This window comes from Salmo salar, chromosome 16 (genome assembly GCF_965601325.2).
Source record: "Salmo salar chromosome 16, fSalSal1, whole genome shotgun sequence".
NCBI lineage: Eukaryota > Metazoa > Chordata > Actinopteri > Salmoniformes > Salmonidae > Salmo > Salmo salar.
The window spans coordinates 36,491,189-36,502,923 of record NC_138306.1 but is presented as its reverse complement, the minus strand read 5'-3'; the positions used below and the strand labels follow the sequence as shown (position 1 = coordinate 36,502,923).

The following is an 11,735-nucleotide window of genomic DNA, read 5'->3' as shown; positions in this document are numbered from 1 at the left end:
TGAACCTAAAGCCCTATATATCCCTTGTCCTCTCTCCCTGTCGCGTCCTCTCTCTCCCTGTCGCGTCCTCTCTCTCCCTGTCGCGTCCTGTCGCGTCCTCTCTCTCCCTGTCGCGTCCTCTCTCTCCCTGTCGCGTCCTCTCTCTCCCTGTCGCGTCCTCTCTCTCCCTGTCGCGTCCTCTCTCTCCCTGTCGCGTCCTCTCTCTCCCTGTCGCGTCCTCTGTTCTAAAGACTGTGCTGAAAGCTCTATATGCATGGGTTTGTCCCAAACGCATGGTGAGACTAACACTAAGCCACACTGTGTGACACCTCAAAACCCTTACCTCTCTGAGGATCGTCAAGTTTTATTTTAATATATAATGTATGGTTGGAGAACTAAGATTTCTTAAACCCAGTAGGATCATTACAGTAAGTGGTTCATAAGCTAATATTTTAGCCTAGTCTTGATTTTACAAACCTGTATAATCTTAACAGATGCATCGAAGACATGCAAAAGGGACAGACGCGTACAACACACATCTAATATCTAACCCCTGTACTTCTTCTCTGGTTCACATTCATAATGGAAATGACTAAATTGTTATAATTCACAACTGAACACAAACTCAAAATCCCTGTGAATTAACAGAAGACAACCTTTGACCCAACCTACACTGGTCAGTAAAAGGCTCAGTTGAGCAAACTTCTGAAACAAACTTTTTCTAAATAGTACTTTAACCAATCCCTTATCCTAGAAACCACTGTTAAAAGGTAGTCATAACTTTAGGAGTTGTTTTTTGGTTTATATATTTTTTTTCTATGTACACTGTTTTCAGCTTTATTCGGTTCTTCCTTTTATCATCTGTTCTCTATCTAACTGTACATTATTATATTAAAGATGAGACTTATGTTTAAGTCAAATGTTTTCTCATTTTATTTAAGCAGTGGATTCTTACATACAGTATTCACATACACAAAAACATGTTTGTACATCCTAACACTCCTTTCCCAATTCCATATATTGCAAAATAGTAATTTCTGCATTCTAAGTGATAAACATGTCTCTTAGAATGCATTGCTTGCATGTTGATGACAGAATAGTCTTGAGGCTTGAGTCATGATGAGGCTATCAAGGATGACTGGAACCCTCAATGCCACTACTTGTGGCCACAGCTGCTGGCTGCTTGACCCGGTTGAAGGCTTTCTGTACCCACAGCACACTCGACTGGTAGCAAATCCCTCTGCCCTCAACAGTTTTGACCCTGTTGTAGAGGGATAATGGTACAAAAGAGAAACATCAGGCGGGTTCTATTGCTTGTATGATTGTTGCAAGTCAGTGAAAGTCTTCAGTCTTCCATAACTGAGACAATGCTAGGGCATCAAACTAAGCAGTTGTCCTTTTGGACTGTGGCATCAGAAGAAGGGGAACAAACACTTACACAAATGCTGGTTGGGGGCATCCACTGTGAGTCTTCTGAACGGAGTCGATCTTCTTGATGGGTACTCTCATTTTGGAGAAGCTGAAACAGCAGCTGTCAGGTGAGGACTCCAGTCCAAGAGCTGTGGGGGAATAAGTTGTGTCAATTAGAACATCCTTTGATTTCTATTTCCTAGCGTAAGCCATAGGGCAACTGACCCAAGAAAAGTATGACAAGCTCTTTACAGGTATATAATCAAAATCATGAAAGGAGTCACCTAGCCAAGTTATAAAAGGGCATATAAGCACACATTGGTTACAAATTTCTGCACAATCCTCATGAAAACTTAATGAACTTACGGATAGCATAGGACTGGGTTACTGTCAGCAGCAATAACCCAAGAGCCAAGCAGGTAGTCTTCATGATGATTTGAGATGTGTCGAAAGTCTGGCTTTTGACCTGTCTTTGTCTTGGTTCCTCTGTAGTCTGAGTCCATAAGGGTTACATCTCCTCATATAAATACTGTCAAGATGTATGATGGAACTTCCAGAGTTATATTAATATTTCCTAGAAGAGAATGCCATTACAATGTCCAATTTCCATACACCCCCATAGCCTGCCAACCACTACAATATCTATCATCTTTATATTCTACTGCCTTGTCACTTCCTTTTTGAGAGGCAGGGGACTAAATACGAGGCAAAGAAGATAAGATTAAATGCAGTGCCACCACAGTGCTTGCAAATGATCTCTAGCAACCCTTTGTCACCGGAAAGCAAATGACGAATCATCACAAAAAGTCGAAGCAGTAATGGGTCACACTGTATCAGCTATTTGAAGCTATGCCATCATCAAACAACATTCATTTAACAGTCTTAGAAGAAGCTGAACATTCTGTTGTCCTCTTGCATTATTTAGTTGTAATAAGTAAAAAATGACTACAATTATGATCACCACAAGCCTTAATAACAAACAATATTGAGATGTACAGTGCATTCGGAAAGTATTCAGATCCCTTGACGACTTCCACATTTTGTTACGTTACAACCTTATTCTAAAATGGATTCAATTGTTTTTTTCCATCATCAATCTACACACAATACCCCATAATTACAAAGCAAAAGCAGTTTTTTTAAGACATTTCTGCAACAAACAAAATAAATTACTGAAATATCACATTTACATAAGTATTCAGACCCTTTACTCAGTACTTTGTTGAAGCACCTTTGGCAGCAATTACAGCCTTCGAGTCTTCGTGGGTATGATACTACAAGGTTGGCACACCTGTATTTGGAGAGATTCTCGCATTCTTCTCTGTAGATCCTCTCAAGCTCTGTCAGGTTGGATGGGGAGTGTCGCTGCACAGCAATTTTCAGGTCTCTCCAGAGATGTTCGATCGGGTTCATGTCCGGGCTCTGGCTGGGCCATTCAAGGACATTCAGATACTTGTCGAAGCCACTCCTGTGTTGTCTTGACTGTGTGCTTAGGGTTGTTGTCCTGTTGGAAGGTGAACCTTTGCCCCAGTCTAAGATCCTGAGCGCTCAGAAGCAGGTTTTCATCAAGGATCTCTCTGTACTTTGCTCCGTTCTTCTTTCCCTCAATCCTGACTAGTCTCCCACTCCCTGCTGCTGAAAAACATCCCCACAGCATGACGCTGCCACCACCATGCTTCACCGTAGGGATGGTACCAGGTTTCCTCCAGAAGTGACGCTTGGAATTCAGGCCAAAGTCTTGGTTTCATCAGACCAGAGAATCTTGTTTCTCATGGTCTGAGAGTCCTTTAGATGCCTTTTGGCAAACTCCAAGCGGCTGTCATGTGCCTTTTACTGAGGAGTGGCTTCCGTCTGGCCACACTACCATAAAGGCCTGATTGGTGGAGTGCTGCAGAGATGGTTGTCCTTCTGGAAGGTTCTCCCATTTCCACAGAGGAACTCTGGAGCTATGTCAGAGTGACCATCGGGTTCTTGGTCACCTCCCTGACCAAGGCTCTTCTCCCCCGATTGCTCAGTTTGGCCTGGTGGCCAGCTCTAGGAAGAGTCTTGGTGGTTCCAAACTTCAACCATTTAAGAATGATGGAGGCCACTGTGTTGTTGGCGACGTTCAATGCTGCAGAAATGTTTTCATACCCTTCCCCAGATCTGTGCCTCGACACAATCCTGTCTCTGCGCTCTACGGAGAATTCCTTCGACCTCATGATCTGGTATTTGGTCTGACGTGCACTGTCAACTGTGTGACCTTATATAGCCAGGTGTGTGCCTTTCCAAATTAGGTCCAATCAATTGAATTTACCACAGGTGGACTCCAATCAAGTTGTAGAAATATCTCAAGGATGATCAATGGAAACAGGATGCACCTGAGCTCAATTTTGAGTCTCAAAGCAAAGGGTCTAAATACTTATGTAAATAAGGTATTTCTGTTTTTTATTTGTAATAAAGTGCAACAAAAATCTAAACTGTTTTTGCTTTATCATTATGGGGTATTGTGTGTAGATTGAGAAAAAATATATTTAATCTATTTTAGATTAAGACTGTAACGTAACAAAATGTGTAGAAAGTAAAGGGGTTTGAATACTTTCCGAATGCACTGTATATATGCATGCTAGGTCTACTGTACAACCATTTGGTCAAATGATACCCATGACATCAGGAAACCCCCAAGAATTTTCTATTTAAGGTATTTTTTTTTCAAATGGTTGTGAAAAGGAAGTGTTGGGGAAGCTACTCTGAAAATATAGTTATATACAGTGCATTCGGAAAGTACTCAGACTTCTGACTTTTTCCACATTTTGTTATGTTCCAGCCTTATTCTAAAATGTATTAAATCATTTTTTTTTCTCATCCATATACACACAATACCTACCCCATAATGACAAAGGGAAAACAGGTTTTTAGAAATGTTTGCAAATTTATGAAAAAATAAAACAGAAATACCTTATTTACATATGTATTCAGACCTTTTGCTATGAAACTCAAAATTGAGCTCAGGTGCATTCTGTTTCCATTGATCATCCTTTAGATGTTTCTACAACTTGATTGGAGTCCACCTGTGTTAAATTCAATTGATTGGATATGATTTGGAAAGGCACACGCCTGTCTATATAAGGTCCCACAGTTGACAGGGCATGTCAGACCAAAAACCACGCCATGAGGTCGAAGCAATTGTCCTTGGAGCTTAGAGACAGGATTGTGTCAAGGCACAGATCTGGGGAAGGGTACCAAAAACAATTATGCAGCATTAAAGGTCCTCATGAAGACTGCCCTCCATCATTCTTAAATGGTTGAAGTTTGGAACCACCAAGACTCTTCCTAGAGCTGGCCGCCAGGCCAAACTGAGCAATCGGGGGAGAAGGGCCTTGGTCAGGGAGGTGACCAAGAACCCGATGGTCACTCTGACAGAGCTCCAGAGTTCTAGAAGGACAACCATCTCTGCAGCACTCCACCAATCAGGCCTTTATGGTAGAGTGGCCAGACAGAAGCCACTCCTCAGTAAAAGGCATGTCAGCCCACTTGGAGTTTTCCATGAGAAACAAGATTCTCTGGTCTGATGAAACCAAGATTGAACTCTTTGGCCTGAATGCCAAGCATCACGTTTGGAGGAAAACTGGCACCACCCCTAAGGTGAAGCATGGTTATGGCAGCATGATGCTGTGGGGATTATTTTCAGCGGCAGGGACTGGGTGACTAGTCATGGTTGAAGGTAAGATGACCGGAGCAAAGTACAGAGAGATCCTTGATGAAAACCTGCTCAGGACCTCGGACTGGGGCGAGCTGAGAGAGCTGAAAATAGCTGTGCACCGAAGCACCCCATCTAACCTGACAGAGCTTGAGAGGATCTACAGAGAAGAATGGGATAAATTCCCCAAATACAGGTGTGCTAAGCTTATAGCGTCATACCCAAGAAGGCACAAGGCTGTAATCACTGCCAAAGGTGCTTCAACAAAGTACTGAGTAGTACTTTCTGAATGCACTATATATATAGCTACCAATTACTTCACACTGGAAGAAGTTAAGCTACACTTAAGCTAGCCCTACAAAAATATAGTTTACTCAACTAAAGTTACTTTGAAAAAGTAGTTTACTACCTCCAAACTACTTTGTGAAAAATTATCATATGTAAATCTGAAATGTAAAAGACTATAACATGTAATTACAAGACACTTTGGGGTCATATAATAACAGAATGTGTAATTTATCCTATTAAACACAAAAACAATGTTTCAAGTGATAATTAGTAAGGTGTGTAGTTCCAGTAGTTAGCTACACCGCTACATGGCAAAAAAGTAATTAACTACTGAAAACACTATCTATATTTGAATTTAGTTAAACTACCACCAAGCTACTGCAAAATGTTGTTAAATTACTAGTTGAACTACATATAGTTCACTACTCCCCAACACTGTGAAAATGTCAGTGTAGGCCGCTGTTGCAGAAGTCTGTGGTGTGGAGCTGTCTGTGACAAGTGGAGATTGTACAGACAACAGATCTTATCAGATATTTTTTACACACATACATACAGTAGCATTTTCATATCAGGCTGACTCCCACACACTTGCAACCCATCATTTTCAACCCTCAACAATTTCCACAGACAGTTAATCATTGGTATTCTGCAATAATGCTAATGAGACTACTTCAGACCTCGCATGTATGTTCAATCAATGTTAAATGAATGTAGAATGTGTTTGGGATTTGTTGTCCCCCACAATTAAATCAGGGAGGGGACTGTGGATCTATCTCCGTCCATACACGTTCTCATTATTATTTTAGTCAAATGTGATATCTCAGCCAACACTGGCCCGATTTTGACGACACTTGTGTGAATGATGGTCTTGCCATAGAGATCCGGCATTTACTAAATTACACTGATTGGCCAGATGGTGAAGGTATAACAAGAGATTGAAAAAGCTAACTTTGAAAGGTCACACCCCTCACCCCGTTTGACCTAAAGTATGACTCAGTCAAGGATATTCGTATTGTAACACAATTTGGTACACATTGCAAACACTGTCAAGACGCAACATATGCGAGAACATTCATATCGACCACACGGTGGCGCTATAACGGGCACATGTTTACATCTTGATTTGTATTTATTATGAATCCCCATTAGCTGCTGCCAATGCATCAGCTACTCTTCCTGGGGTCCAGCAAAATTAAGGCAGTTTATACAATTTAAAAAAAATTACAATACATTCACAACACACTGTGTGCCCACAGGCCCCTACTCCACCACTACCACATATATACAATACAAAATCCATGTGTACGTGTGTGTATAGTGTGTATGCTATCGTGTGTATGCATGTGTCTGTGCCAATGTTTGTGTAGCTTCACAGTCCCCGCTGTTCCATAAGGTGTTTTTTTTAATCTGTTTTTTAAATAAAATTTTACTGCTTGCATGAGTTACTTGATGTGGAATAGAGTTCGCTGTAGTCATGGCTCTATGTAGTACTGTGCACCTTCCATAGTCTGTTTTGGACTTGGGGACTGTGAAGAGATCTCTTCTGGCATGTCTTGTGGGGTATGCATGGGTGTCCGAGATATGCCCCAGTAGTTCAAACAGACAGCTCGGTGCATTCAACATGTCAATACCTATCATAAATACAAGCAGTGATGAAGTCAATCTCTCTTCCACTTTGAGCCAGGAGAGCTTGACATGCATATTATTAATATTAGCTCTCTGTGTACATCTAAGGGCCAGGCATGCTGCCCTGTTCTGAACCAATTACAATTTTCCTAAGTCCTTCTTTGTGGCACCTGACCACACGACTGAACAGTAGTCCAGCTGCGACAAAACTAGGGCCTGTAGGACCAGCCTTGTTGACAGTATTGTCAAGAAGGCAGAGCAGTGCTGTCATGGACAAACTCCCCATCTTAGCTACTGTTGTATCAATATGTTTTGACCATGACAGTTTACAATCCAGGGTAACTCCAAGCAGTTTAGTCACCTCAACTTGCTCAATTTCCACATTATTTATTAAAAGATTTAGTTTAAGTTTAGGGTTTAGTGAATGATTTGCCCCAAATACAATGCTTTTAGTTGTAGAAATATTTAGGATGAACCTATTCCTTGCCAACCACTCTGAAACTAACTGCAACTCTTTGTTAAGTGTTGCAGTCATTTCAGTCGCTGTCATAGCTGACATGTATAGTGTTGCGTTATCAACATACATAGACACACTGGCTTTCCTCAAAGCCAGTAGCAATTCATTAGTAAAGATTGAAAAAGTAATGGGCCTACACAGCTGCCTTGGGGAATTCCTGATTCTACCTGGATTGTGTTGGAAAGGCTTCCATTAAAGAACACCATCTGTGTTCTGTTAGACAGGTAACTCTTTATCCACAATATAGCAGGCGGTGTAAAGCCATAACACATACATTTTGCCAGCAGCAGACTATGATTGATAATGTCACAAGCCGCACTGAAGTCTAACAAAACAGCCGCCACAATATTTTTATCATCAATTTCTCTCAGACAATCATCAGTCATTTGTGTAAGTGCTGTGCTTGTTGAATGTCCTCTATAAGCATACTGAACATTTGTTTACTGTACAATAGCATTGTGTCTGGTCAAACACAATTTTTTCCAAAAGTTTACTAAGGGTCAGTAACAGGCTGATTGGTCGGCTATTTGAGCCTGTAAAGGGGGCTTTACTATTCTTGGGTAGCGAAATGACTTTAGCTCCCCTCCAAGCCTGGGGGCACACACATTCTAGTAGGCTTAAATTGAAAATATGGCAAATAGGAGTGGCAATATCGGCCTCTATTATCCTCCATAATTTTCCATCCAAGTTGTCAGACCCCGGTGGCTTGTCATTGTTGATAGACAACAATAATTGTTTTGCCTCTTCCACACTAACTTTACAGAATTGAAAATGACAATGCTTGTCTTTCATAATTTGGTCAGATATACTTGGATGTGTAGTGTCAGCATTTGTTGCTGGCATATCATGCCTAAGTTTGCTAATCTTGCCAATGAAAAAATCATTAAAGTAGTTAGCAATATCAGTTGGTTTTGTGATGAATGAGCCATCTGATTCAATGAATGATGAGCTGAGTTTGCCTTTTTTCCCAGAATTTAATTTAAGGTGCTCCAAAGCTTTTCACTATCATTCTTCATTTCATTTATCTTTGTTTCATAGTGTAGTTTCTTCTTTTTTATTCAGTTTAGTCATATGATTTCTCAATTTTCAATAAGTTTGCCAATTGGTTGTGCAGCCAGACTTATTTGCCATTCCTTTTGCCCCATCACTCTCAACCATACAATTGTTTAATTCCTCATCAATCCATAGGGACCTAACCGTTTTTACAGTCATTTTCTTAATGGGTGCATGCTTATTAGCAACTGGAATAAGCAATTTCATAAATGTGTCAAGTGCAGTGTCTGTTTGCTCCTCATTACACACCACGGACCAACAAATATTATTTACATCAATAACATAGGAATCACTACAAAACTTATTGTATGACCTCTTATACACTATATTAGGCCCAGCCTTTGGAACTTTGGTTTTCCTAGATATGGCTACTATATTGTGATCACAACATCCAATGGATCTGGATACTGCTTTCAAGTTAATTTCTGCAGCATTAGTAAAGATGTGATCAATACATGTTGATGATTTCATTCCTGTGCTGTTTGTAACTACCCTAGGTTGACTGATAAACTGAACCAGGTTGCAGGCACTGGTTACAGTTTGAAGCTTTTTCTTGAGTGGGCAGCTTGATGAAAGACAGTCAATATTTAAATCACCCAGAATATACACCTCTCTGTTGATATCACATATATTATCAAGCATTTCACACATGTTATCCAGATACAGACTGTTAGCCCTTGGTGGTCTATAGCAGCTTCCCACCAGAATGGGCTTTAGGTGAGGCAGATGAACCTGTAGCCATATTACTTCAATAGTATTTAACATGAGATCCTCTCTAATCTTTACAAGAATATGGTTCTGAATATAAACAGCAACACCTCCACCATTGGCATTTCTATATTTTCTGTAAATGTTATTACCTTGTATTGCTACCACTGTATCATCAAAGGTATGATCTAAGTGAGTTTCAGAGATAGTCAGAATATGAATGCCATCTGTTACTAGCAAATTATTGATTTCATGAACCTTGTTTCTTAAGATACATAAGTTAACATGGGCTATTCTGAGCACTTTTCTTCTGGGAAGTTGACTTACTTTTATTGCTTTACTGGGAAGCTTAGCAGCAGTAGACGTGCTCATGTTCTTCATGTTAGCGCAGGGTGAGCGGCACACCAGTGGACTTCCTCCTAGGGCACACCGGCTTGGTGCTAACAGTATAAATCTGGTTCATAGGCACATGATTACTGCATACAATAGCTGTAGGATCAGTAGAGGCATTCGGGGCAGTTGAATGGACATAAATTAGGTTACTTATATTGTGTCTACTGATGCCCGTGGTGTAATGTACATTTGCTGAAGCATTATGACAACTCTGCATCACAATGGTAGGGATTAGCTGAGCTGGGCTTGGGTCATTGATAAGTCATTGTCTCAATGCAGCCTTATAGTGCTGTGAAAGGATCCAGGATCCCATATGATTTGGGTGGATCCCATCCTCCTTATAAAATGTGTTTTGTTTCCAAAAGGTATCGAATTTGTCAACAAAAGTTATACCCATTGACCTGTAATAATCACGTAGCCAGTTGTGAAGCGAATGAATCCTGCTAAAGCGTTCAAAGAACTCAAGTCCTTTTCTTCACCTGACCTAGAATTCCTTACAATCAAATGCCGACCGCATTATCTACCAAGAGAATTCTCTTCGATTATAATCACAGTCGTGTACATCCCCCCCCCCAAGCAGACACCTCGACAGCCCTGAAAGAACTTCATTGGGCTCTATGCAAACTGGAAACCACATATCCTGAGGCTATTTTAACAAGGCTAATCTGAAAACAAGGCTCCCTAAATTTTATAAGCATATCGAATGTGCGACCCGGGATGGAAAAATCATTGTGGATCATTGTTACTCTAACTTCCGCGACGCGTACAAAGCCCTCCCTCGCCCTCCTTTCGGCAAATCTGACCACGACTCCATTTTGTTGCTCCCAGCCTATAGACAGAAACTAAAACAGGAAACGCCAGTGCTCAGGTCTGTTCAACACTGGTCTGACCAATCTGATTCCACGCTTCAAGATTGCTTCGATCACGTGGAGTGGGATATGTTCAGGATAGCGTCGAACAACAACATTGATGTATATACTGATTCAGTGAGCGAGTTTATTAGCAAGTGCATCGATGATGTTGTACCCACGGCGACAATTAAAACCTTCCCCAACCAGAAACCGTGGATTGATGGCAGCATTCGCGCAAAACTGAAAGCGCAAACCACTGCTTTTAATCAGGGCAAGGCGACCGGAAACATGACCGAATACAAACAGTGTAGCTATTCCCTCCGCAAGGCAATCAAACAAGCTAAGCGTCAGTATAGAGACAAAGTAGAGTCGCAATTCAATGGCTCAGACATGAGAGGTATGTGGCAGGGTCTACAGTCAATCACGGACTACAAAAAGAAAACCAGTCCCGTCGCAGACCCCGATGTCTTGTTCCCAGACAAAGTAAACAACTTCTTTGCTCGATTTGAGGACAATACAGTGCCACCAACATGGCCCGCTACCAAAACCTGCGGACTCTCCCTCACCGCAGCCAACGTGAGTAAAACATTTAAATGTGTTAACCCTCGCAAGGCTGCCGGCCCAGACGGCATCCCTAGGTGCGTCCTCAGAGCATGGGCAGACCAGCTGGCTGGTGTGTTTACGGACATAATCAATCCCTATCCCAGTCTGCTGTTCCCACATGCTTCAAGAGGGCCACCATTGTTCCTGTTCCCAAGAAAGCTAAGGTAACTGAACTAAATGACTATCGCCCCGTAGCACTCACTTCCGTCATCATGAAGTGCTTTGAGAGACTAGTCAAGGACCATATCATCTCCACCCTACCTGACACCCTAGACCCACTCTAATTTGCTTACCGCCCCAATAGGTTCACAGACGACGCAATCGCAATCACACTGCATACTGCCCTAACCCATCTGGACAAGAGGAATACCTATGTAAGAATGATGTTCATCGACTACAGCTCAGCATTTAACACCATAGTACCCTCCAAGCACATCATTAAGCTCGAGAACCTGGGTCTCGACCCTGCCCTGTGCAACTGGGTCCTGGACTTTGACGGGCCGCCCCCAGGTGGTGAGGGTAGGAAACAACATCTCCACCCCGCTGATCCTCAACACTGGGGCCCCACAAGGGTGCGTTCTCAGCCCTCTCCTGTACTCCCTGTTCACCCATGACTGCATGGCCATGC

General features: G+C 41.8%; 1 protein-coding gene across 1 annotated transcript; it reads right to left on the bottom strand.

Annotated features, from left to right (window-relative positions):
* Nucleotides 1–891: 891 nt before the first annotated feature.
* Nucleotides 892–2,127, bottom strand: ccl8 (C-C motif chemokine 8). Its single transcript, NM_001141125.2, is given in 3 exon segments — nt 892–1,240; nt 1,418–1,538; nt 1,756–2,127. Coding segments are annotated over 3 exon segments (318 nt in total). The 5' UTR covers nt 1,820–2,127; the 3' UTR covers nt 892–1,107.
* Between the last annotated feature and the right edge of the window lie 9,608 nt (nt 2,128–11,735).